Here is a 27,323-nt window from a genome sequence, read left to right on the forward strand (position 1 = left end):
CCAGCCTCAGCTACTTAGTGAGGCTATCAGCAACTTAGTGAGACCCTGTTTCCAAATAAAATATAAAATAGGTCTGGGAGTAAAGCCCAGAGGTAGAAAGCCTCTGGGTTCAGCCAGGCGTGGTGGCGCACGTTTGTAATCCCCGTGCTTGGGATTGGAGACAGGTGCTTGGGAGGATCGCGCAGGTTCAAAGTCAGCCGTGCTGGCTTATGAGACCCTGTTTCCAAAAATAAAATAGGTCTGGGAGTGTAGCCCGGAGGTAGAAGGGCTTCCAAGAACCCCAGTACACCAAAAAAAAAAAAAAAAAAAAAAAAAAAAAAAAAAGAAAGCCTCTGGGTTCCACCACCCCCCAAATAATAATAATAAATTAAAAAATAAATAAATAAAACAGAGCCGGACATGGTGGTACATGCTTGTAATCCCAGCATTTGGGAGGCTGAGACAGGAGGATCTGGGTTTGTGGACAGCCTCAGCTACTACTTAGTGAGGCCCTTAGCAATTCAGTGAGACCCTGTTTAAAAATAGACTAAAAAATAGGGCTGGATGTATAGCTGGGCAGTAGAATGCTTCTAGGTTCCATCTCCAGTACTGCGAAAAAAAAAAAAAAAAAAAAACCTACTCATCCAAAGATACCCTTTAATGTTCAGTGATCAATATTTCTTTAGCAGAAACCAAATCTTAAATTCCCTCAAATCTCATGCTTCCAAATCAGAAGCAGGAAAAAAAAAAAGTCCTGAGTTTTAAAATAGCCTACACAATTAGGATCTTGGTATCAAATTAGGTAAGATCTTACTGAACCAGGACAAGACAGAATGCCCTGTCCTACTAACAATATTAAAAGCCATTTTATGTTAGAATATAGAAACAACCTGCAGCTAATCTATGTCAACTTAAATTGTTGGACTCAAGGGCTCTGACATCCAATGGCCTAAGAATTGAGATGTTGGCCCATCACTTAGCCTGTATGACTTTGAACAAAGTCAGATTAACATAACTAGGTCAAAAGAAAGGAATGACTTCATACCTGCCGTAGTCTTGCTGGCTCCAGAGTACCTTTCTTCCTAAATGGCACATTCTCGGTCACGGGCTTTTTTTTCAGTACTCCTGTTTTGGCCAGGGCTAATGGCTCACCTTCAAAGCTTGCATTTTGGTCTAGAATAAGTGGAACTTCTTCTGGAAGGATATCTGCGTCTAACACGTCAAGCTCACTTTCCAACCTCTGGGTCACTAGAAGCTCTGCATCAGGCAGATTCTTACCTAAATGGAGATTTCAGAATTAGATAAACTGAGGGAAATACTAATCAAGCCACACTAGTAAGAATGATTGTCTATCAGACAAGCTCCAAATAGGTAGGCTAGCCCTGCTGAAAACCAAGGTATTTTGTTGCCAAACTTGTTGCTCTTTTTATGAATATTGTCACAGTTTTATAGGCAGAAACCTAAGCCTCATGGTGAACTCCCATGTTTACACGTTTCTCCAGTCCCTGTGGTCCTAACTCTAGACTAACTCTTGAACTTATTTCTGCCTCCCTTCTTCTCCACTACTACCCAAGGCTGGCCTTGCAGTGTCTTTTGACTATAATAAGAGTATCTCCTGCCGGGCGTGGTGGCGCACGCTTGTAATCTCAGCATTCGGGAGGCTGAGACCGGAGGATCGCGGTTCGCAAACAGCCTCAGCTACTTAGTGAGGCCCTCTGCAACTCAGTGAGACCCGGTTTCAAAATAAAGAATAAAAAATAGGGCAGGAGCTGTAGCTCGGAGGTCAAATGTCCCTGGATTCCATCCCCAGACCTACAAAAAAAAAAAGAGTATCTCCTAACTGATTTCTGTTTATCTTCCATCACGTCTTCCCCAAGCTACCAAAATTGTTTCCCAAAATATAACTGTTTAAATGTTTCTTAATGTGTGCATGTATGCCTCTACCATCTTGTACCCCATGAAGATGTGTGACTACAATGAACCAATAAAAAAGGAAAAAAGCTTCTTAACTACTCAACATCTTTAAGAGCTCCTAATTTGATACAGAATAAAGTCTGAACTCCTTACATAACAGTCAACCTGGGATAGGAAAGGAAATAAAACTATATTTGGAGAGGAAATAAAAGTCTATGTACAAATTTCAAGAGAATCTAAATACAGACAGACTCTTACAAATAAGAAGGTTCAGAAAGGTTTCTAGATATAAGAACATGCAAAAATCACTATCATCCCACCTATCAAGATGACAAATCAGGCCAGGTATGGCGGTATACCCATGTAATCCCAGTACTTGGGAGGGTGAGATAGAAGGATAGTCTCAACAGGTTCAAGTATAGTCTCTGTAACTTAATAAGACTCTCAGTAAAAAAATAAAATAAAATAAAAAAGCTAGAGGTGTAGCTCAGGGGTAGAAGGCCTGGAGGCACAGCTCAGAGGTAGAATGCCACTGGGCTCGATCCCCAGCACACACACACCTACTCAAAAAACTTAAGAAAAAAAATGCTCCATTAATACTGGCACTTAGCATTTAGGGAGAAATCCAACTAAAGTAAGTGCTTAAGACTTTTATAGATTTCCCCCTCCTTTTGGAAAAGCTAGGACCAAACAAACGCAGGATTTTATATATGCTAGGAAGTGCTCTACCCTGGAGCTACATCCCCATCCCTTAAAAGGTATTTTTAAAGGACATGAAAGAAAAATTGAATAACTTGTTTTCATGAGTGAGCAGACAATATTATAAAGATGTCAGTTCTCCACAAGTAATCTATAATTTCAAGTGCATATTCTGTTAAAATTCAGTTTGGGTGGATCTAAATGGGTTGATTCTAAAAGTAATATGAAGAGTAAAATCTCAAAAACTGGCCAAATAATTCTGAAGAGGGGAGAAGAGAGGCAGGAGTCCTTCTCCACCCAAGTGCAAAGGCAGCAGGCAGTGACTCAGGAGGGAAGCCTGTCAAGTAGGATGGTGTGTGCGTGAACGGGGCTGCTCAAAACCAGCGCCAAGACAACCAGGCTCCACAAGTAAAAATAAATGTTGCTCTGCCTCACACTAAACTACACTTAAACTCAAAATGAAATGAAGATCTAATGTGGAAAGAAAACTTGAAAGCTGTAAGAAAACATAGGAGACTATCAATATAACACAAGGGCAGAAAAGAGTTTTTTATACTCAAAATATGACGTTGACATGTTTTAATTTAATCACACTGAACTATAACTTCCACTAAACAAAAAGACAGCATCAAGTCAATGGATAAGCCAAAGTCTAGAGGTAGATATCTGCAATGCACAGTTAACATGGGATTAGCATCCAGATGCTACAAAGCTTCCACAAATCTATAAGAAAAATAAACAACCTAAAAGAGAAACAGGCCAAGGACAGAAACTGGCAATCTAGGCAGAAACTTTGGGTTGTCAATAAGAATATGAAAAGATAGCTGGGCATGGTGGGACACACTTGTAATCCCAGCATTCGGGAGGCTGACAGGAGGATCTTGATTTGCAGATAGCCTTAGCTGTTTAGTGAGCCCTTGCAACTCAGTGAGACCATTTCAAAAAAAAAAAAATAATAATAATAATAAAAAAGGAATAGGGCTGGGGGTTAGCTCAGAACACCCCTGGGTTCCATCCCCAGTAACACACACACACACACACACACACACACACACACACACACACACAGAAAGAATATAAAAAGATGATTAACTTCACTAATAATCAGAAAATTTTAAGCAATGAGATAGCATTTCATATCCACCAGTGGGGGAAATTTTTGAGTACAATACCAAGTATAAACAAGAAAGTGGAAAAACAAGTACTCACAAACATCAATGCAAGAGTAAACTGGTCTAATTACTTTGGAAGTTGAAGACCCACACACACTGCCATCTGGCAATCATACTCCTAAGTATATACTCAGCCTAGAGGAGCGTCACAGGTGCATACTGCAAGACAGAAGTGCAGATACTCACTCCACTTCATCATTGTTTATAAAAACAAAAAACTACCTGGGTGTGGTAGTGCTCACTTGTAATCCCCGTACTTGGGAAGCTTAATCCTTGAGACAGGATTAACACAGGTTCAGGGACAGCCTCAGCTGCTTGGTGAGGCCCTCTGCAACTTAGAGAGACCCTGTTTCAATAAAGAATAAAAAATAAATAATAAAAAATAGGGCTGGGGGTGCAGCTCAGAGGTAAAATGCCCCTGGGTTCAATCTCTAGTACCACAAAACAAACAAACAAACAAACAAACAAACAAACAAGCAATCCACCACAGTGGATTTGCTGGTCCAGAAATTGGTGCCAGCCTGGGCAACACAAGATGTGGTTTCATGGAGAAAATAAACACATAAGTAAGTAGGTAAGTAAATAGTAAAAAACAAAACACAAACCAAACATCCATCAATAAATAAGAAGAATTGAAAATAAATATGGTATATTCATATTCATACAGGGAAAACCTGTACAACAGCTAAACAAAAATTCAAATTCACTATTAATACAATCAAATCTTATAAACATTCATGGAGATAAGCAAACTGTAGAATAATGCACACCAATGAAATATCATGTGTATAAAACAGTATTTCATGTTATTTATGGATAAATACACTAGCAGTACAAACATAAAAATAGGACAGGTTTATTTTTATATTAACAACAATAGTAAACTTTAGAGAAGGAAGAAGAAAAACGGACTGAAAAGAATATTAAAGGGACTATAGCTGGCATATTAAGTTTCTGAAAAAATTTTCAAAAGTAAATTAAAATATTTGTTTGTTTGTTTATTTGTTTTGGCACTGGGGGTGGAACCCAGGGGCTTTTCTACCTCTGGGCTATCTTCCATACCTTTTTATGCTTTATTTGGAAATAAGGTCTCACTAAGTTGCTGAGAGCCTCCATAAGTAACTGAGGATGGCTTTGAACCTGCGCAAACCTCCTGTCTCAGCCTCCCAACCGCTGGGATTACAAGCATGTACCACTACGCTTGGTGTTTATTATTATTATTATTATGTGTGTGTGTGTGTGTGTGTGTGTGTGTGTGTGTGTGTGTTACTAAGGGTGGAACCCAGGGGCTTTTCTACCTCCGGGCTATACTCCCAGACCTATTTTATACTTTATTTGGAAACAGGGTCTCACTAAGTTGCTGAGAGCCTCACTAAGTTAGCTGAGGCTGGCTTCGAACCTGCGCGATCCTCCTGTCTCAGCCTCCCAAGTGTTGTGATTACAATACACAAAAATCAATTGTATAACCATATTTTGCAATAAGCATTAGAAATTAAAATTTAATGTCTTTATAAAAGCTTTAAAGCTATTAATACCAAGTAATAAATCTAATGAGAAATGAACAAGACCACGCACACATAGATTATTGAGATTAAAGACAACCTAAGTAGCCAGGCACAGCAGCACACATCTGTGACGCCAGCTACTTGGGAAGTTGAGGCAGGAAGATCACAAGTTTAAGGCAAGCCTAAGAAACTTGGTGAGACTCTGACTTAAAAGAAAAAGAAAAAAGGAAAAAGGGCTGGGGATATAACTCAGTGGTAAAGCACCCCTGGGTTTTACCCTCATTACAAAAAAAAAAAAACCTAAGTAAACGGAAGGATATACCCTGGCTGCAGATTGGGAAAGTCAATATTATACAAATAACAATCTCCCATTGAAATTCCAATATGATGTTCTTTGGCTTGTGGGAATAGGAAAAATGTTTGGTGGAAACTGACAAATTCTGATCTTAGAAATTTCTATGAAAACATCAAGTATCAAGATTAGCCAAGACAATCAGGGAAAAACAGGTGTGAAGCCCTGTTCTACTCAATATATAAACATAGAATAATCAAGGTAGTGTAGCACTGGCATAAAGACGAATACTTAGGTCCAAAGAAAAGAACAAAAGGCATAGAAACTGACCTATATATATGTGGACACTTGATATTTGACAAAGGTGACCCTGCATGCCACTTTGGGGAAAGAAGAATGTTAACTAGATCTTGATTTGGAAGAAAAATGAAACTTTTCTAGGAAATAGCATAGGAAAATGTCTTCCTAACCCTGGCATATTCAGAAATTTTAAATTAAACCACAATGACAGCCTTATGCACCAACCAAGTGGTCAAAATTTTAAAAACTAATAATAAAAGTGCTCACAGATAAGCATAACAACTGTTCTCAAACACTGCTAGTGGGAATACAGAACAATAAAACTACTTTGAAAAACCCTTTCATCCCTTTGAAAAAAACCATTAGGTGACTATTTACCTAACAACCACACTCAGGAACACGTCCAACAGAAGTGCATGCATATAAGTACCAAGAAACAAAAAATATAGTGATTTTCTTTATATTGATCCAAGACAAATAATTAAAACAATAGATGAAATAAAGCCTGGTAATAATTTACAAACTATATATAGAGAAAATTATAAAATCCAAAGTAAGTGATAGAAAAAGGGCCATGAATTTATAGACAGAAAGGATCTAATTAATCTATAAACTTAGTATAATACCAATCAAAATGCCAACACTTTTTATGGAATTTGACAAGCTTATTCTAAATTTTCTGGATGATGAGCAATGACCATCAGCAAAATTTTGAAAAAGACAAAGACATGAGAGTTGTCTTATCAAATATAAAAATTTGTGCCAGGTATGGTGGCGCACGCTTGTAATCCCCACACGTGGGAGGCTGAGACAAGAGGATCGCACAGGTTCAAAGCCAGCCTCAGCTACTTAGTGAGGCTCTCAGCAACTTAGTGAGACCCTGTTTCCAAATAAAGTATAAAATAGGTCTGGGAGTATAGCCCAGAGGTAGAAAAACCCCTGGGTTCCACCTCCAGTACCACCAAAAAAAAAAAAAAAAAAAAAAAAATTGTGGGAGATATGAATGGGCTTACTACAAAATTAAAGTTTTCTATACCAGAAAAATATCATAAACAAATTTCAAAATTACTAAGGAGAAAATATTTATAATACATGTAAACCAAAAGAGATTAACATAAAGAATTTATGTACATCCATAAACAAAGATTTACAACCCAACAGGAAAAAGAATACAAACAGGCAAATCATAGAAGAGGAAATAACCTGCTTACAGAATATGTAAAAGAAATAGCCCTCGCTAGGAACCAGGAAGTACAATATAAAACAATAAGATATGATTTCCCACAGAAAGACTGGAAAAATTTTAATTTTATTATTATTAAAGTACTTTGTGAGAATATGGGAAGATATATACTCATGTCACTGCTAGTCAAAACATAATGTATGTCTACTTTTTAAAGGTAAGTTGAGCCGGGCGTGGTGGCGCACGCTTGTAATCCCCGCGCTTGGGAGGCTGAGACAGGAGGATCGCACGAGTTCGAAGCCAGCCTCAGCTACTTAGTGAGGCTTTCAGCAACTTAGTGAGACCCTGTTTCCAAATAAAATATAAAATAGGTCTGGGAGTATAGCCTGGAGGTAGAAAGCCTCTGGGTTCCACCCCCAGTACCACCAAAAAAAAAAAAAAAAAAAAAGGTAAGTTGACAGTATCAGTTGAAATGTACACACCAAAGCCAGGTATGGTGGTACACACTTGTAATCCCAGTACTTGGGAGGCTGAGACAGGAGGATCACAGGTTCTCAGCCAGCCTCAGCTACTTAGTGAGGCCCTCCACAACTTAGTGAGACCCTGTTTCAAAATAAAAAAAAAATAGAGCCGAGGGTGTAGCTCAGAGATAGAATGCCCCTGGGTTCAATCACCAGTACCACACACAACAACAACAAAAAAATGCACACAATACAACCTAACAATTCTACTTTGTTAAAAAATGCACTTATGGCCAGGCGTGGTGATGCATGCTTGTAATCCCAGCATTCGGGAGGCTGACACAGGAGGATCGTGGTTTACGGACAGGCTCAGCTACTTAGTGAGGCACTCCATAACTTAGTGAGACCCTGCTTCAAAATAAAGAATAAAAAATAGGGCAGGGGGTATAGCTCGGAGGTAGAATGCCCCTGGGTTCCATCCCCACACCCGCAAAAAAAAAAAAAAAAAAAAAAAATGCACTTATGTCAAATACATATATATGTACACATCTATCATCAAAAACTTAATGCTAGCCGAGGGTGGTGGTGCACGCTTATAATCCCCGTGCTTGGGAGGGGGAGACAGGAGGATTGCACATGTTTGAAGTCAGTTTCATTGGCTTAAGAGACCCTGTTTATAAATTTAAACAAATATATATATATGGGTCTGGGAGTGTAGCCCGGAGGTAGAAGGGTTTTCTTCCTCTATAGAAAACTCCTGTCTCCAGCTTAAGGACACATGGGGGTTGCCACATCCTGACTCTAGTTACAATGCAGCTGTGGTGGACTTGTCTACACATCCTGACCTTCCTCTCAATGCAGTAATTGTTGTAGCCCAAAAAATTCTGAAAGATAAAATATCTCACAATAAACACTGAAAGACACATACCAGCAAGAGGCCTCGTTGCCCCTGCAGGCCGGCTGGCTTCCTGTGGTAACGTCTGCTTTGACACGAAGGCTCTCCGGTCACTCTTAGGCAACACACTTGGCCATTTCTCTGAAGACCTTTGGCTACTAATAGGAAATCTCCGACTTTCACTGAAACATTTCTTCACCTTTTTTGGTGACGGTTTCTTTTCTAGGAGGGATTCCAAAGCCTGTCATAAAACAGTCTATTATTGTCTTAGTTTATCTCACAAAGGTATGACTTTAAGTCACAAAACTAGAAGATAAGAACTCCAGAGAAATGTGTTAAATGGTTATCTCTAATGGTTAATGAAATGCTGTTTAACAATTTAAAATTTTTATTATTTAGATATATAATAATTTCTGCAAGTTCTAGTATATGTCTAGCTTATTAAAACCAATAGCAAAGTGATATGAGTATGACTATTTTTTAAGGCATCCAATCCAAATCTTAAAATTAAAGACCATTTCAGAAATTAACTACAGTCTTCAAGATATAATTCTATACACTTAAGCATTTTTATTCTTAGCAATGAACTCATTAACTGAAGTAGTATTTTAAGTGGGCAAACACACTATATTTAACATACATTTTCATAAATTAATGGAGCAGGTCCGATGGCTTTGGTCACTTGTCTGCCACAGTAATGGCAGGAGATCTGTGTCTCCTTTTCCTAAAAAAGTACAGACTCTTGTAAGTACCTACTCCCTCATTACTGGGCAGTGAGGTCCCAGTCTCTGTGTGATCGGTACACAATCAGGACAACTGAACACAGACAGGAAGGTTGAGCTCAGATGACAATGAAAGATAATTCTTGCACTACTCAATATTTTCAAAAGTAGGGGAGATGAGCAATATGCTTAAGAAATATGTTTAAGGTACTCTTGCTCAAAATTTGGAAAGACTAGATAATCTCTTGACTTACTTTAAAGGATTATAAAGTTATGTTCTCTAAATGAAATCACTGTGGCTGATAAGTGTTTCCTATAGATAAGTTTATAAAGCATCACAGGACTTGATATGCCGCCAAAAGTTCTGAGACTTGCATTTGACAATAACATTCCTGACAGGGAACTCTATCTAGATGAATGCAAGCAAGACAAATTACATATTTATTTGTTGGACACTGGGATTGTAAAGGCTAGTTAATAGGACTACCATGTCACTTAATCCAAAGTTCTCACCATTACACTACCTTTCCTCTACTTAACAGTTTATTTGTGGATGAAAATGTATGGCCTAGTAGAAGTACACTAGCATGGGAGTCAGAAGGTGGGAATTTCATGTCCAGCATTCAAGAGAAATAATTGTGTTCTTTCTCTGATTTTTTGGGGGGAACTACGACGTTAAGGAGCACACTGTTACTGCGGCCTCTGTCACCAATGAGAACTAAGAACACCGCTCACCCTGACTAGTACATGCCATTTGTGAGTTTAGAAGTTTCTGTCACATCCCAGGATTTGAGGCTTGGCTTGCATGTATCCTTGCATGTAGTCCTTCTAAAAACTGGTATTTTAATATAAGCAATATTCTAAGAGTGCTTTATTGTTTTTCTTTTCTATGTTAATAAATTCTTAATTACATGGCATGGCCAAGGAATGAAACATTCCATTTAACGGGCCTGGTTTATAGGTATTACATGCTTTATACTCAAGTCAACAATTCTGAAAGTAGTGAAACAGTAATATAGACTAGAATGTAAGAACAATAAAATAACAATGAAGGCTTATTCTGCCCTCTGCAAAGCTTTCATTTACCAGGTAGCAGCCTGTGTCTTGTAATCTCACTTAATGAAACTAGATGACTGTTTCTTTTCTGCTTAGAAACAACAGACTTTAACAAAAACTGGAGTCAAGTTCAGACCTCAATTTGTTGCAGGATATCTAAAACCACATCAGGAACAGAAGGATCAGCATCCAGCTTGGCAGAACAAAGCGAAAGTTGGCGAATAAGGCTGCCCAGTTCCCTACACCGAGTGGGAACTGGGTGCTCCCCTCGGTCCGTAAACTGAGTGACGAACATCTGTAAGGCCCGAATGGCTCCTCTATGGGCAGCGGCCAACCTAGACACTGCCCATGACTACAATAAACAAAACATGAGAAGTTATTCCAATATCTAGACTTCCTAACACTTACCCAGCCTTCAAGAATACTGTAGGTATTATGAATAACATAGGTATTATGAATAACAATAAAATTATTATTATAAGTATTATGAAGTTTAGTTTAGTTTCTTTTTTTTTTTTTTTTTTTGGCAGTATTAGGGGTGGAACCCAGGGGCATTCTACCTCTGAGCTATACTCCCAGCCCTATTTTATTCTTGATTTTGAAACAAGGTCTCACTAAGTTGCAGAGGGCCTCACTAACTAGCTGAGGCTGTCCTCGAACCTTGATCCTCCTGTCTTAGCCTGATGCTCACAGTTTTCTAACGATGAATGATGTTATTTCCTTCCTATTGTTTTTTTATACTAGTATCAACAATAGGAGTCTATTTTCAGGAGCTCAATCCCATATTCAGAACATTTAAGGTATTCCCTCCTAACAAGCCTCTACAAACATCTGACTAATAGTATTAGCGCAGAGAATCCACAGATAATACTAACAAAATACTGGAAAATGTACTTTGTAAATAAATACTGGGGTGGAGACATAGTTCATTGGTAGATGACTTGCCTAGCACACCTGTTCAGTTCCCAACAACTCAAAATAAAAAAGTTTAGTAATAATTTAATCATACCTTCTTAGTGTGTTTAATTTTATATGGACTCAATTTATCCAATTCTTCTTGGATTTCTTTTACCTGTTTTGTAAAAGAAGAAAAATGAAAACTTTATATCTTTACATTCATCTTTTTTTTTTTGTAGAAAAGATACACCCTAGCTGGGCATGGTGGCACACGCTTGTCATCTCAGTACTTGGGAAGCTGAGACAGGAGAGAATCATGGGTTTGAAGCTAGCCTCAGCAGCTTAGTGAGGCCCTCAGCAACTCAGTGAGACCTTGTTTCCAAATAAAATATAAAACAAGTCTGGAGGTATGGCTCAGAGGTAGAAGATTCCTGGGTTCCATTCCCAGTATTGCACATACATGCGCGCGTATACACACACACACACACACACACACACACACACACACACAGATATACCTGGCCTTGACCAAATACAACTATTATTAATTTGAAAATAAGAAAAATACTTCATCCATATACCCCCAAACCAAGTCCTGGTTTCCAGTTCTAGATGGTGAATAGAGCAGTGTTCACTTTCCCCCTTCAGTCCCCAGCATTAAGAGGAAGCCAACAGAAAAGGGGCACCGGTGGAGGTGACTGTACAAAGGTAGGAGGGCCAGATCGGGCAGTCTGAAGTGCCATGTGAAAGAATTTGGCTTTCAGTAGCCGGGCGTGGTGGTGCATGCTTGTAACTCCAGTTACAAGGGAGGCTAAGACAGGAGGATTGTAGGTTCAAAGCCAGTCTCAGCAACATAAAGAGGCTCTCAAAAATAAAATTGAGCTGGGGATATACCTTGGAGGTAGAATACCTCTAGGTTCAATCCTCAGCATCCAAAGGGGGTGGGGGAAGAGAATTTAGCTTTCATCCTCTAAGTCACAGAGAGCCACTGAAGTCTTACAAGCAGAGGTATAAGATGGTAAGAGTCCCACGTTAGAATATTCTCTATGACAGCAGAATAGAAGAAGGACAGAAACAGAACCCAAGAAGAATAAAGAACAAAATCTAACTCAAACATTTAAATAAAAATGTATAGTTTTTGAGCTGGGCATGGTGGTGCCTGGTTGGAATCCCAGTACTTGGGAGACTGAAACAGGAGGATCTCAGGTTCAAGGACAGCCTCAGCAAGTAGTGAGACTTATCAACTGAGTAAGACTCTGTGCCAAAATAAAAATAAAATAGGGCTGGGGGTGTTGCTCAGAGGCAGAATGCCTCTGGGTTCAAGTCCCCAGTACAAAAAAAAGTCGTTTTGGGGTTCGAGCAGTTAAGACCAAAGGGAGATTTCAGTGACTAGAAATGAGTTAAGGCTTTTAATAACAAAGCGTTAAGGTTAAAATAAACATGTTTTTAAATGCATCACAATGTAAAGAATGCAAATACCATTTACTGGTCACTAAATAAGTACTAAAAGATACTGTTAAATACAGTCTTCATTCTTTACTGTTTAATAAATTATTTGTTACCTACTTAGCTTTTAGTATACTATGAACCTAGACAGATGGGAAAACTAAGAAGATCCCTGTCCTTTAAGATGAGGGTTCATACCTGGGAACCACAGGTTTTAGGATAACTGATTTCCCTGATATACAAAAATATGTGCTATGTAATAAGCTTTTTTTTTCCCAGGGGAAAGAAATGTTTTTTAATAGATTCTCAGGAGTCTCAGGATTTCAAAAAAATTAAGAACCACTGTTTAAGAAGAAACTTGGAGCTGGGTGTGGCGGAGCACGCTGGTAATCCCAGTACTTGGGACGCTGCGACAGGAGGACTGCAGGTTTGCGGACAGCCTCAGCTACTTAGTGAGGCCTTTGCAACTTAGTGAGACCTTGTTTCAAAATAAATAATAAAAAAATAGGGCTGGGGGTTTGGCTCAGAGGTAGAATGCCCCGGGTCCCACCCCCAGTACAAACAAACAAACAAACAAACGCATCAAAAGCAGGGAGTTGGTGGCGCATATTTGTAATCCCAGTACTTGGGAGACTGAGAAAGAAGGATCACAGGTTTGTGGCCAGCCTTGACTACTTAGTGAGGCCCTCCACAACTTAGTGAGACTCTGTTTCAAAATAAAGAATAAAAAATAGGGCTGGGAGTATGACTCAGAGGTAGAATGCCCTGGGTTCAATCCCTAGTACTGCAAAAAATAATTAAAAAATTAAAAAAATAAGGAACTTGGCCACACACCCCCCCACACACACACACACACAGACACACAAAGAACAAGAATTACTTGTCTATTTGTTGAGGAAACTGAGTCTCTCATACCTGATTCATATAAGGGCACTTTGGTGCTAACATGAGACAAAAGAAGAAGGGACATCCTCTAAGACACAATCCCCAGCGGCCCGCCCCACTTCTCCCTGGGCTTTCCACACCTGCTGCTGCAGCACGTACAGTGTCCGGGCACAGCGAACGGTTTGCTCCTGCCTCCTGACATGGACGCGCCGCTCCTCATCTGGATCCAAAGCCGCTTCTAGCCTATCTGAAAATATTGCCCCCAAACATAGTTAATAAACCATACACAGAAACTTATAAAAACATCAATTACCTAAAAGGGTAATAAAGTTGAAGATCTCATCTTCCGAAGAAAAACTGAGGTTATTATAACAAAAATTTTCATTTTTTGTCAGTCAAGAAACTAAGAATGAGCCAGATACGGTGGTACATGCTTACAATCCCAGCTCCTCAGGAGGCTGAGGCAGGAGGATTGTCAAGTTCATGGCCACCTGGGCAACTTAGCAAGATGTTATCTTGAAATAATAATTAAAATTTAAAAAGCCAAGGATGTAGCTTAGTAGAGTAGCCCTGGGTGAATCCCTAGTACTAACTAAAAAACCTAAATAGATAGGCTAGGGTCATAGCTCATGGCAGAGCATTTGACTAGCATGGGTTCCATCCTAGGGAAGAAAGAAGGCAGGGAGGTAGGGGGGGAAGGTGAGGAAAGGAAGCCGGGCACAGTGGCGCAGCTTGTCATCTCAGCACTCGGGAGGCTGAGACCGGAGGATCACAGTTCACGGCCAGCCTCAGCTACTTAGTGAGGCCCTCTGCAACTCAGTGAGACCCTGTTTCAAAATAAAGAATAAAAATAGGGCAGGGGTGTAGCTCGGAAGTCGAGTGCCCCTGGCTTCCATCCCCAGACCCGCAAAAAAAAAAAAAAAAAACAAAAAAAAAAACGATGGCAAGTGCTACAGTCATTAGGATGTCTAAAGTGTCCTTGTCAGGAAGCATGCCCTTGTGTATACACTGCTGTAAACCCTTGCATTCAGGTTTTTCATTTTGCTTTTTTGTGGTACTAGGCGTTGAACTCAGAGGTGTTCTACCCCTGAGCTACATCCCCAACTCTACTTTTAATTTTGAAACAAGGTCGAAGTTGCCGAAGGCCTCGCTAAATTGCTGAGGCTGGCCACAAACCTGCAATTCTCCTGTCTCAGCCTCCCAAGTACAAAAGAGAGAAGTTTCTCTTAAAAAAATATGTGATGTAATACCATGACCAATTAAAAAACATTGCTGCTATCATACCTGGCAGCATCTACAATTTCAAAAAGATTGGTTCAAAAAGTTTTATCTGGAAGACTACTTAAGGGGGGTGCAGTCTAGTCACTCTTTCCAGTCCATGATTTTCAAATATGTTTATATAAGCAAATTCTTTCATAAAACTCCAATGTACAAGTCAGATAAAAACTATATTTTTTAGTATATCTTATGAGTTCAATTTTTTATTATTTACTCATTAAAAAGTTAAACCAGAAAACAAGGTTATTTTAAGGAAAGAAAAAACTGGAAGTCAGAAGTTGCACTACAGAAACAATCTCATCGGAGCCTATATACCAAATTATTTCTATCTCTTATGTAGGCTGTACAGGGAGAAAATCAAGATTCACATACTTCTAAGAATATAAACAGAAACTGGCCGAGGCAGGGGTTTTAAACTGCTCACATTGCAGATGATTCTGATGTAGCCAGCGTACAGAGCAGCGCTGGGAAGCAAGAATGGGCGCGCCAGGGCTACTGAACGGGGATCTGGAGCCAGGCGCCATTGCAGCTATCAGTCCACAACTAAGTGCAAAAGTCGGGGCTTACATGTTTTTACAGCACTTTACCATGGTTGTCACTTTTTCTTACAGTTTACAAAGTAGTGATTCCTGACGGATTGAAATTTTAAGTAAACAGAGTAAGCCAATCCAATCCTTCCTCGAGTTTGAGAAGCTCCATTCTGAAAGCCCCCCTGTGTTAGGCCAGATCAGAAGAGCGGAGGGGGTCATGGCTTGGTTCCCCTGGCATCTCCCACCTAAAGCATATGGCATGGTTAAGCCACAGACTGGCCCTGAGGGAGGTAATAAAAACAAGTCACAGCACTCTTGCTACTTTTCAGTGGGAATGTTTTTTTTGTGTGTGTGTATGTGTGGGTCTGGGGATAGAACTCAGGGACATTTGACCTCTGAGCTACACCCTATGCCTTCTTTTTTATTCTTTATTTTGAAACCGGGTCTCACTGAGTTGCAGAGGGCCTCACTAAGTAGCTGAGGCTGTCCGCGAACCGCGATCCTCCAGGTCTCAGCCTCCCAAATGCTGGGATTACAAGCGTGCGCCACCACGCCCGGCTCAGTGGGAATGTTTTTTAATTGGTCATGGTATTACATCATATTTTTTAAGAGAAACTTCTCTCTGGCTGCAGTATGTGGAAGCTGGTATACAACTGTTTCTTCTTTAGACTTTCTGAATTCTATACTAATTGTAGTTTCTTCTGTAGCTAGCTTCGAGGAAACTCAGAAATAAATTTGTAATGTATCCATAGTAAGTCCTTTTCACTTCCTATTACACAACATCCTCAGTATGTAGGATATAATAGTTTTATTTCATTTGACAGGTATCTTTTCAGGTACCTTAAAATTTTTTATAATATATACATATACAAATATGCAAATATTAAATTTAAAATGCAAAACACAATCTGGGCATAGTGGTACACACTTATAATCTCAGTACTTAGGAGGCTAAAACAGGAGGATCCAAGTTTGCAGCCAGCCTTAGCTGCTTAATAAGGCCCTTTGCAACTTAGTGAAACCCTGTTTCAAAATAAAGAATAAAACAGGATTGGGGGGGGAGGGTCTGGCTCAGAGGTAGAATCTAGAATGCCCCTGGGATCAATTGTCAGTACTAAAAAAAAAAAAAGTATACACACGTACACAGCTGGGTGTGGTGACACACACCTATAATACAAGTATTTGGGAGGCTAGGACAGGAGGATTACAAGTTTGAAGCCAGCCTCAGCAACTTAGTAAGGCTTGCAACAACATATTAAGACCACATTTCCAAATAAAAAATAAAATAGAGTACTCCCCCCAAAAAGCAAAATATAATTCTAGACTATGTACTATCCAAGCACAATAGTTTTTTTTTTTTTCTTTGCAGTACTTGGAATTGAACCCAAAGGCCTTTTATCTCTGAACTATGAACTACACCCCAGCCCTATTTTTATTCCTTATTTTGAAACAATGTCTAAGTTGTGGAGGGCCTCACTAAGTAGCTGAGACTGTGAACCTGCGATCCTCCTTCTCATCCTCCCAAATTCCTGGGATTACAAGTGTGCGCCACCTTGCTCGGCTCTAAATAGTTCCTTTTGATGATCAACTCCTTACTCCTTACAGTCAGAAAGCGGGGCTTGATACCCTAACTTGTTAGCTACAGTAACCCCAAATTATCCATATGGAATTAATCCTCTACTCCCCAGGGAAATCCAAGGGTACTGAGATCACTAACAAATTGTATAAAAAACAGTATTTGAAGCCCAGTGTAGCGGCACACCCTTGTAATCTCAGTACTTGGGAGGCTGAGACAGAAGGATCACAGGTTCGTGGTCAGCCTCAGCAACTTAGTGAGACCCTCTGCAACTTAGTGAGACCATTTCCAAATAAAAATAAAATCGGGCTGGGGGTGTAGCTCAGAGGTACAATGCCCCAGCACCACACACAAACACACATACACACACGCACAATAGTATTCAATAGTATTTGATGATTATACTACTTTCCTACCCAATGGTGAGTGAGATATTTTATACAAATACCCACAACTTCCCTTGTCACTGGAGTGTGTTCATCTTAGCACTGCCCAAGCAGGAACTTGGTTCCCAAGTAGTAAAATATCATGGGATAATGTGTAGTTAAGTGCCAGAGACCCAAGGGTCTATGGAACCAACCACAGAGGAGCCAGCGGGATTGGGTGGAGTGGCCCCCAAACTGAATGCATCCGAATTATCCCATGCTCGTAGCATCTTCTCAAAGAGAAGGAATCTAGTTTTTCTCACCTCTTTTAGTCACCTCTTCAATTTTATGGATACAATTGCTCAGTTCTCTCTGGAGTCGCTGGATTTCAAGCAGGCTCTTCTGTTCCCATGAGTTCTTTTGGTCGCCTACCCTGGGTGGGGGCTGAAGTCCTGGATCACGGGTGGGCGGTGAATTTGGCACGGTAAGATCGGAAGGTCCTGGGTGAGAGGTGTACACGTATGTCTTGGCACCTGAGCTGGTAATTCCTCCACTGGATGGCTGGAGGTGGCTCTGATAGACTTCCTGACTCTTGGAGTCCTTCCTTCCCACCCCGTGGTCAGATGCTTTAAACGTAGTAAGCCCGCGTTTCTGAGAGCTTTGGGGCTGGCTTTTGAGATGATGTTCTTTCATGTGTTCTTCAAACTGTCTTCGCTTCACATCCCTTTTGGCTAGATGGACAGCATAGCTAAGTTTTTCTTCTGATATGACGGAAAATGAAACAGAACTGCTGAGGTCAGGACCAACTCCAAACTCTGATTCTTTACCATGAAACGATTCATTGTATGAGTGCTTCAGTTTTTCAATTCTAATTGCATGTGGGTAAGAATATCGGATGGCCAAGTTGCATGAATGTGCAGGAACATTCCTATTAAACTGCAGTTGGTTCTTTGAAAAGTAAATAAGAGCACATATTAGAAAAATAACACACTGCATAATTAACATGTGCACAATCAAGTTTCTAATATTTCACCCACAGGACTATTTGTGTGAAGAGGTACTTTTCTGTTGTACTGACAAAATCAGCCACTCTCACCCACACTTTAGTGTGTCACAGGTCTGGGATTCCATACTCCGCCACCCAATCCCACAGTATTATCCTTCTGCTTACTAATATCACACTGCGATCCTCCTCTAAAAGTCAACCCAGAAGGCTTCAAGCAGTACCAGTAATTCTCAACTCCCAGTTAGGAATTTTTATCCTGTTTCAAAATGTCAGGGTCCAGCAAGTAACCAATATTGGCCCGTAGAGCTTCCTAAAAACGGTTCCACAGACAAACCACAATGGTTACACCATACCTAGGCCCTCTGAGGATACTTCTTCAGATCTTTCTAACATCTTCATCCAGTGGTTGAATGTATCTTTTAAATGGCACCTAAGTGTACCTTGCTTTAAACAGTCCACTAACCCAGGTATAGTCAGACTTAAGTTTCTGTCCGTTTTCATCATAAAAGATATTAGTTTTGTTATGTTTTACACTTAACAATAAGTATGTTTTTATATTCCTATAGTTTTAAAAGTTAATTTTATGGTTGTATTTTCCAAAAGACGAAGAATGATACTTTCATCCTTGTCCCAACCATAATCTTATTTATTTATTTTTATTTATTTATTGTGTGTGTGTGTGTGTGTGTGTGTGTGTGTGTGGTGGTACTGAAGGCTTCCTGGAAACCCTTTTACCTCCGAGCTACACTCCCAGACACCTATTTTTTATGTTTTTATTTGGAAACAGGGTCTCTTAAGCCAGCGAGGCTGACTTTGAAACTGCACAATCCTCCTGTCTCTGCCTCCCAAGCGCGGGGATTACAAGCATGGCCACCACACCTGGCAACCATAATAATAATTATTATTATTACTATTATTACTATTATTATTATTATTATTATTATTGTGGTACTGGGGTTCCTGGAAACCCTTCCACCTCCAAGCTACACTCCCAGACCTATTTTTTTATATTTTTATTTGGAAACAGGGTCTCTTAAGCCAGAGCGGCTGGCTTCGAACCTGCGTGATCCTTCTGTCTCCGCCTCCCAAGCATGGAGATTACTAGCGTGCGCCACTACTCCCAGCCCATAATCTTATTATTAAAATCTACATGTATTTAGTTTTCTCTCCTTTTAAATTATTTCCTTAGCTGGGCATGGTGGCTCATGCTTGTAATCCCCAAGCTTGGGAGGCCGAAACAGGAGGATCGCGCAGGTTCAAAGCCAGCCGCGCTGGCTTAAGAGACCCTGTTTCCAAATAAAAAAGTATAAAATAGGTCTGGGAGTGTAGCCTGGAAGTAGAAGGGTTTTCAGGAACCCCAGTACCACCAAAAATAAATAAATAAATAAATAAATAATTCCCTTAGGATAAATTATCTGTTTTGAAATTACTAGGTCAAAGGAAATAAAAATTTTATGTCTTTAAATTTTTTAAATTATTTAAATGGACCTGTTAAAGATGAAGGAGAATATCTCTCTAGATTCAATGAACCCAGTTTTATGATGCCTTTATCTTAGAGATGGCCTCCTCAAGTCTTACAATAAATGTGTTTATATAATCATGTATATGAAGAGTTGATTTAAAATTACACACTGTGATAAAAATTTTAGGAAAGTATTTTGGAGAAAAAACATAGTAAACAGCTGTGCATGGTGGTACACACTTGTAATCCCAGCATTCGTGAGGCGGAGACAGGAGGATCATGATTCACAGCCAGCCTCAGCTACTTACTAAGGTCCTCTGCAACTCTGTGAGACCCTGTTTCAAAATAAAGAATAAAAAATAAGGCTGGGGGTATAGTGTGGAGGTAGAATGTCCCTGGGTTCCATCCTTAGTAACACACACACAGACACGAAAAGAAAAAGAACAGTAAAAAATATCACTAGATAGTGTAAAAAAAAAAAAAAAAAGTAATATCTGAAAAGTATACAGATTGCTGAACAGTACTTGAAACCTGGAGCCTTATTTGGGGAAAGCCTTTACCCTAGAAGTACAAACAATCCAAAATATCTCAGAAATTTTATGTAAGTACTACGGAAAAAATGGACGCATTCCTCTTTAAAGCAGAAACAAAGGGAAAGTGTTTTTAACTAGACTCAAAACCCATATTCACTAAAAGGAAGGAAAAATAAATTGACTATGTTAAAACAAACAAACACTTTTAACTTCTGCCTGGTTTAAAACAAACAAGCAAACAAAGTCAAAAGAACTGAAAATTAGAAGAAAAATATTTGCAAATACAAAGGATTCTTATATATAAATAAATCTTTAAAATTAAAGTAAAAATGATCATAACTCAACAGGAAATGGGAAAACACAGAAAAGACAATCTACCTAAAAATATAAAAATATGGTTTTTCAGTTTATGAAAAAAATGTTCACCCTCATAAAAATACAAATTAAAAATATACTGAGAGCCTGGCATATTGGTGCACACCTGTAATCCCAGCAGTGAGGCTGAGACAGGAGGATCAGAGGTTTGAGGTCAGTCACAGTAACTTTGTGAGACTCTGTTTCAAAATTTAAAAATAAAATAAAATAGGGCTGGGGGTGTAGCTCAAGAGTTAGAATGCTTCTGAGTTCAATCCCCAGTGCTACACACACATACACACAAAATAGTGAAACAATCTATCTCACAGATTAGCAAAAAATAAAAAGTATAACACTAACTGCTGTTGGTGAGACTTTGGAAAAACAGACACCATTATAGAGTGCCGGGTGAAGAAAAACTGGCATACCCCTTGTGGGGGGTAGTTGTCGATATTCACCTACCTTTGACCTCGCAGTCTCAGCTCTAGGAATTTATGCTGTAGGCACATTCTCAATGATACATGTGCACTGGCTTGCTCACTGCTGTACTGTTCATAATTGCAAATTATTAGAGTCAATCTAAATGTCCATGTAGGGGAGTGACTGAATACATTTTAGTATAGTCATACCATTGAGTTACTATAAGGATGTAAAAAACAAGGAATATTTCTATGGCCACTTCTTTTTTTTTCCCCCAGTACTGGGGATTGAACCCAGGGGCATTCTACCTCCAAGATACATCCCCAGCCCTATTTTTTATTCTTTATTGGAAAACAGGGTCTCAATACATTGTGGAAGGCCTCATTAAGTAACTTAGGCTGGCCTCATGCCTACAATCCTCCTATCTCAGCCTTCCTAGTACCGGGATTACAATAAGGGTGTGCCACTAAGCCCAGCTTCTCTATGGCCACTTCTATGAACTGATGTGGATAGATTTTTTTTGGATATATCACTGAGAAAACGACAAAGTAAAAAAGAATATACGTAGTGTATTGCAAATACATGTAAAAAAAGAAGACATGCTGAGCATGGTGGTGCATGCCTGTAAATCCCAGAACTTAGGAAGCTAGAAGGATTGCAAGTTCAAGGTCAGCCTCAACAACTTAGCAAGACCCTGTTTCAAAAGGGCTGGGAGTGTAGCTCAGAGGCAAAATGTGCCTGGATTCAATCCCCAGCAACCTCTACCACACACCATCCCCCCAAAAAAGATAAGGAGATAAGAAAAAATATATAAATCTGATCATTTGTGCAAAAAGAAACACACAAAATAAAAAAATCAGACTGATGAGGTCAGTTACCTGCAAAGTGTAGATAGGGACTGGGTGGGGAAGGACAGAGGAAACAGGGTAGTAGGTAAAACTTCTTCAAATACATCTTTTTGTAATGTATTCTTGGAATCATGTTAATGTTTCACATACATATTAGATAGAGAAAGGAAGAAGTAAATTAACAAAGGAGGAAGGAAGAAAATAAAATCCATTAAAGATGAAGGAAACCCCTAATAATAAATACAAACAGAAACCAATGAACCAGACTGAATTTCAAATGAATAACCACACTAAAAGGTGAGGGTAGAAAAGAAGTTAACCCAAGTACCTCTGTACTATGTTCAGATATAGATATAAAACACTCTGAACAAATATTAAGCTCTATTGGTAGGCTGTTTTAAAGGCATGGATCATAATTCTGAAATTACTTTTTATAGACTCTAAGATTGATAAATTAAGTAAACATATTATGAAAGGAGCCAAGTTTCACATTGTTAAGCGACGGAATTTCAAATATGAAGTAGAGAGAGAGATGTATTTGAGTGTACATTTGCATAATAGTGTAGATATGCAAGTGTATAGACACATAAGTATACACATGTATTTCCTCATTGTCCTCTGAGATGACTTAGAAACCATAAGTACTAGAAACACTGACACTAGTGTCAATAAGTATATCTAACCCTAGTATTAATTTCTAAAGACAATTTTTTGCTAAAGGGACAGAAGCTCCTTGAATAAATGCCTGACTTCAGAGATAAGACAGAGAAAAAATACGCTGAGCCTCGAGTATGTTTTTATACCATAAAATAATCAAAGATTGATAGAACTATGTCACAGAGACACTGAGGCCAGCCTAAAGTGGTTCTCACTTAAGAGACAATTTGAACATCAAAATAAACACTGCACATTAAAATAAATAATGATAGCAAAGGTTTATAAGCTAACTCAATAAAGTAAAACTTTAAGAGTCTACACGAAAATAAATAAATAAATAGGAAGAGAAAGGAAAGCTCTTCTTTACAGTAGTAATTCAACTAATAAATGTAGAATAAAGGATAAAATTGAAAATTATCATTGGCCAAACACTGTCATAAAAAATCATCTCAGCAAAGAGTCACTGAGGCATGCTAAAACTAGTGGGTGAAAGTTTGAGCAATAATAAGATTTTTTTTCCCCCAGTACCAGGGATGGAACCCAAGGGACATTCTACCTCTGAGCTATACCCCCAGCACTATTTTTTATTCTTTATTTTGGAATAGGGTCTCATTAATTTGTGGAGGCCTCACTAAGTAGCTAAGGCTGGTCTTGAACCTGGGATCCTCCTGTCTCAGCCTCCCAAGTACTGGGATTACAAGGGTGCACCACCATGCCCACCTGGCAATAATAAAATTTTAACATAGTCTCAAATGCAGGAATTTTTAATTACAAAAGGGAAAAAAGTAACTTTATAATGGAAGGCAGCTATGCTAACTACTATACCACCAATGCAGTAACTTTATAATGGAAAAACCTAGCAGATACCACCTTAATCAAACTAGTAAAGTCAACACTGCTGGAAACTGGATTAAATGAACAGCATGTATTTTCTAATATGACACACTGAGAAGTACTTAGAAACACTTCAGGAGTTTTCCTGCCAACAGTACACAGTCTGAATGTAATATGAGACCTCATCAGACAACCCAAATTGAGAGAAAATCCTCAAATAACTCACCAAAATTCTTCAAAAATGTCAATGTCAAGAAATACAAAAACAGACTCAGGAATCATTCACCTTAAAAGAAACTAAAGAGATAGGACAACTGGGTACAACTAATTATCATGTATTTTCTTTTGCTCTTGTGGACATTACTGGGAATAGCTAACAAAATTTCAATACATTTTTGTAGATTACCTAATAGTATTATTTTAACGCTAATTTCTGGATTTTGATAATTATAATTATATAAGGAAAATTCCTGCTGGGCTTGGTGGCACACACCTATAATATTTGGGAGGCTAAGATAGTAGGATCACAGACTTGAGGTGAGCCTTGGCAACTCAGTAAGGCTCTCAGCAACTTAATAAAACCCTGTTTCAGAATAAAAAATATGCCGGGAATGGTGGTGCACGCTTGTAATTCCAGCATTTGTGAGGCTGAGACTGGAGGATCATGGTTCGCAGACAGCCTCAGCTACTTAGTGAAGCTCTCTGCAACTTAGTAAGACCCTGCTTCAAAATAAAGAATAAAAAATAGAGCAGGGGGTGCAGCTTAGAGGTAGAATGCCCCTGGTTCCACCCCCAGTACCACACACAAAAAAAAGAATAAAATATAAAAAGGGCTGAGGATATAGTTCAGATATAGAATGCCAAGTCAAAATCAGATGCTTTCCCTAATATGTGAAAGCTAAGGAGAAATAGGTCATAGGAGGAACTCTAGATGAAAAAGGAAATCCTATAGAGCAGCAAACAAGACAACCTAAATGAGGGGATAGGAGGGGGGAAGACGGAAATTCTCTAAAGCACACAATGTACTTAAACATATCGAAGCCAACCACTAAGCCAAGCAAGGGAAGGAGGGATGGGGAGGAAACAGGGTGGGAATTGGGTAGGGGTTAAAATGGTGATATGTACATGTATATTCACACAAGTTTTTTACCCCAATATGATGTATGAATATAATGCACCAATAAAAAGCTTTAAAAAAATAGAGGTTTAAAAAAATTCATTTATGGACTTCCGGGAAGATGGCGACCGAGAAAAGCGGGGCTTAAGAGCCCCGCTAACAACAAATCTCCATTACCACAAAATCAGCGCCTTTCATAGCCAGAAAACACCATCACCAGTGAAACAAAAAATCACCAGGCTCCAGAGAGAAAGCGGACTGAGAACAGAGCCACAGAGGAGATAACCGGCCTCGTGCCCGAGGACGCGGCAGAAGCGGCAGCAGCGCCATATTGCCGGCACCGGCGAATTCACGGGACAGCTACAGCAAGCCGAGGTGAGCCACTGCGGAACAGCCAGGCAGGATTTCTCCAAGCAGAGAGCGTCTAAAGCTCCCAGTGGCTGAGCTCAGCACACGCTGCAGGGATTCAGAGTCGAAATCAAAACCAAGAAGAAAAAGCCAGCCCCATAGCCGAGGGTGTAGCAGCGGTGCCATATTGCCACCGGCGGCAGCAGCAGCAAATTCAGCGAGGCCAGTACAGCTACATCTGCACACTCAAGAACAGTGAGTCAAATTGCGGGCCACAGAGGAGAAATCCCAGTACTGTACTCCCTGGGACTTGACCCAGTGGGGGAGGGGCGGTGGCAGAGATATCACACCATAGGAGAACGTGCAACCTGGCACCCCCCACAGTCTAAAGCAGCCTCTATCGACTCTCTGGGTCGGAGACTCTGTGATACAACCCAGTAAAGGAGTAGTGGGGTCTGAGATACTACTGACTCGAGATCCAGAACACCTTAAGTGAAGTCATAGTGACCCAAGGGAAGAACCCAGAGAAGGCACAAACTTCCAAAATCATGGGAAAGAGGAATAATACTGGAGCAATGAATGCCCACAACCCCACAACATCAGAACCCGATAAAACAGAAAATCAGAGATTTCTAGAAGATCAAATCAGGAAAATAACTGTAGAAATAATAGAGGTGCTTCGAAAAGAACTCAGAGAGAGCCAAAAAGAGATAAAGGATGCAATTAATGAAGTAAAGGCCTCAATTCAAAGCACAAACAACCGATTAGACCACATGGAGAACAGAATCTCGCTCTTAGAAGATGATCATTCCAAAAATGAACGCATAGTTTCTAATCTAGGAAAAAATATCCAACAGCAGGAATCTGACATTGAAGAAATATGGGCCCATCTTAAGAGAGCTAACCTAAGAATAATTGGAATAGAGGAGGGAAAAGAAAGTGAAACCAAAGGGATCAACAATCTCTTCAAGGAAGTAATAGCAGAAAATTTTCCAAACATCGAGCAAGAGGCCGATACACAGGTCCAGGAAACTTATAGAACTCCCTTTAGACAGGATCGGAGAAGAGGATCCACACGCCACATAATTGTCAAAATGACCAATGTGGAAGCCAAGCAGAGAATCTTAAAGGCAACAAAAGCAAAGGGCCAAGTGACATTCAGAGGCAAACCAATTAGAATCACTCCAGACTTCCCAAACCAAGTTATGAGAGCCAGAAGGGCTTGGAGTAACATATTCCCAATTCTGAAAGAAAACAACTTCCAGCCAAAAATTTCCTACCCAGCAAAACTTTCTATCAAATTAGATGGAGAAATAAGAAGCTTCCATGACAAACAGAAACTGAAGGAATTTATGTCTTCAAAACCAGCGCTAGAGAAAATACTCAAAGAGATTAACTACAAAGAAGAAATAGGTAACACACACCAGAACTACAGAAACAAGATTTTCCATCCAACAGACAACTAAGATTGGTTATCTGTGGAGATTCATTATTTATGTTAGTCTGTTACCTATCTCTAAAGGGTATTGTTTGCCTTTATTGTTGTTAATTTTTAGGATCTCTAGTTGGAATATTAATATACCTTCAGATATAGCAATTGGAAATATTTTATCCCATTCTATTAGTAACTGTTAACTCTGTTTACATTGTCTTTGGATATACAATATTTTTTTTATTTTTTAGGGAGTTTGTATACGCTTCTGTTGCCTGTACCATTGAAATCATAACCAAGAAATCACTGCCAATTTCAATGTTGTGAGGTTTAATGACCCAGATTTTCTCCTAAAAGCTTATAGTCTTAAGATTTATATTTAGGTCTTTTATCTATTTTGAGTTAATATTTGTATATGGGATTAGGTAAGGGTCCAATTTTATTCTTTTCCATGTAATTATTATTTTTTAACAATATTTAGTTAAAAGATTATCATTTCCACCACCAAATGTTCGTGGAAACCTTGTCAAAAATAACTTGACAATATAGGGAAGAATTTAGCTCTAGGCTTTTATTTAACTCCAATGGTTTATATATCTGCCTTTAGAATAGTACTACACTGTTTCAATTATTGTAGCTTTATATGGTTTGAAATCAGAAAATATATATCTTCTAGCTTTGTTCTTTTTCAAGATCGTTTTGGGTACCTAGACTCCATATTCCATATTAGGATAGATTTTTTTCTGAAAAATAAATATGTAAATATATGATAGTTTCACCTAAAAAATAGAAAAAAAATATTCTCTGGTAAGAAAGAAAGCAAAAAGAAATATTGAAATGTCATCTTTAAGTCATCAAAAGCTTGGTATCAGACAAATGAAACTGTTATGTGAGATTACCATTTTTAATTTTAGATAAATTGCCATAATACTAGATGTCAACTACTAAGCCAAGCATGGGAGGGAGGGATAGGGAAAGAATGGGGTGGGGATTGGGTGGGGGCTGACTGGGAAAAGTGTGCAAGTATGTCTACAAAAGTATGTATCCTACTATGATGTATGAATACAGTGCACCAATAAAAAAAAAGAATATATAAGAATCAGCAAAAAAAATAAATAAAGCAATTTTTTCTATCAAAAAAAAAAAATTCATTTATA

General features: G+C 39.1%; 1 protein-coding gene across 1 annotated transcript in view; it reads right to left on the bottom strand.

Annotated features, from left to right (window-relative positions):
* Positions 1–27,323, bottom strand: part of KIAA0753 — a gene marked incomplete at both ends in the record, with an annotated part of 62,230 nt that overhangs the window by 33,904 nt on the left and 1,003 nt on the right. Inside the window, 6 exons of the mRNA XM_080713968.1 lie at positions 1,025–1,257; positions 8,434–8,641; positions 10,315–10,530; positions 11,188–11,250; positions 13,547–13,653; positions 17,479–18,103. Coding sequence (XP_080570094.1) covers positions 1,025–1,257; positions 8,434–8,641; positions 10,315–10,530; positions 11,188–11,250; positions 13,547–13,653; positions 17,479–18,103 — 1,452 coding nt within the window. The remainder of the gene's footprint in view (positions 1–1,024; positions 1,258–8,433; positions 8,642–10,314; positions 10,531–11,187; positions 11,251–13,546; positions 13,654–17,478; positions 18,104–27,323) is intronic.

Source organism: Muscardinus avellanarius, assembly GCF_963383645.1.
Source record: "Muscardinus avellanarius genome assembly, chromosome: 16".
Lineage (NCBI taxonomy): Eukaryota > Metazoa > Chordata > Mammalia > Rodentia > Gliridae > Muscardinus > Muscardinus avellanarius.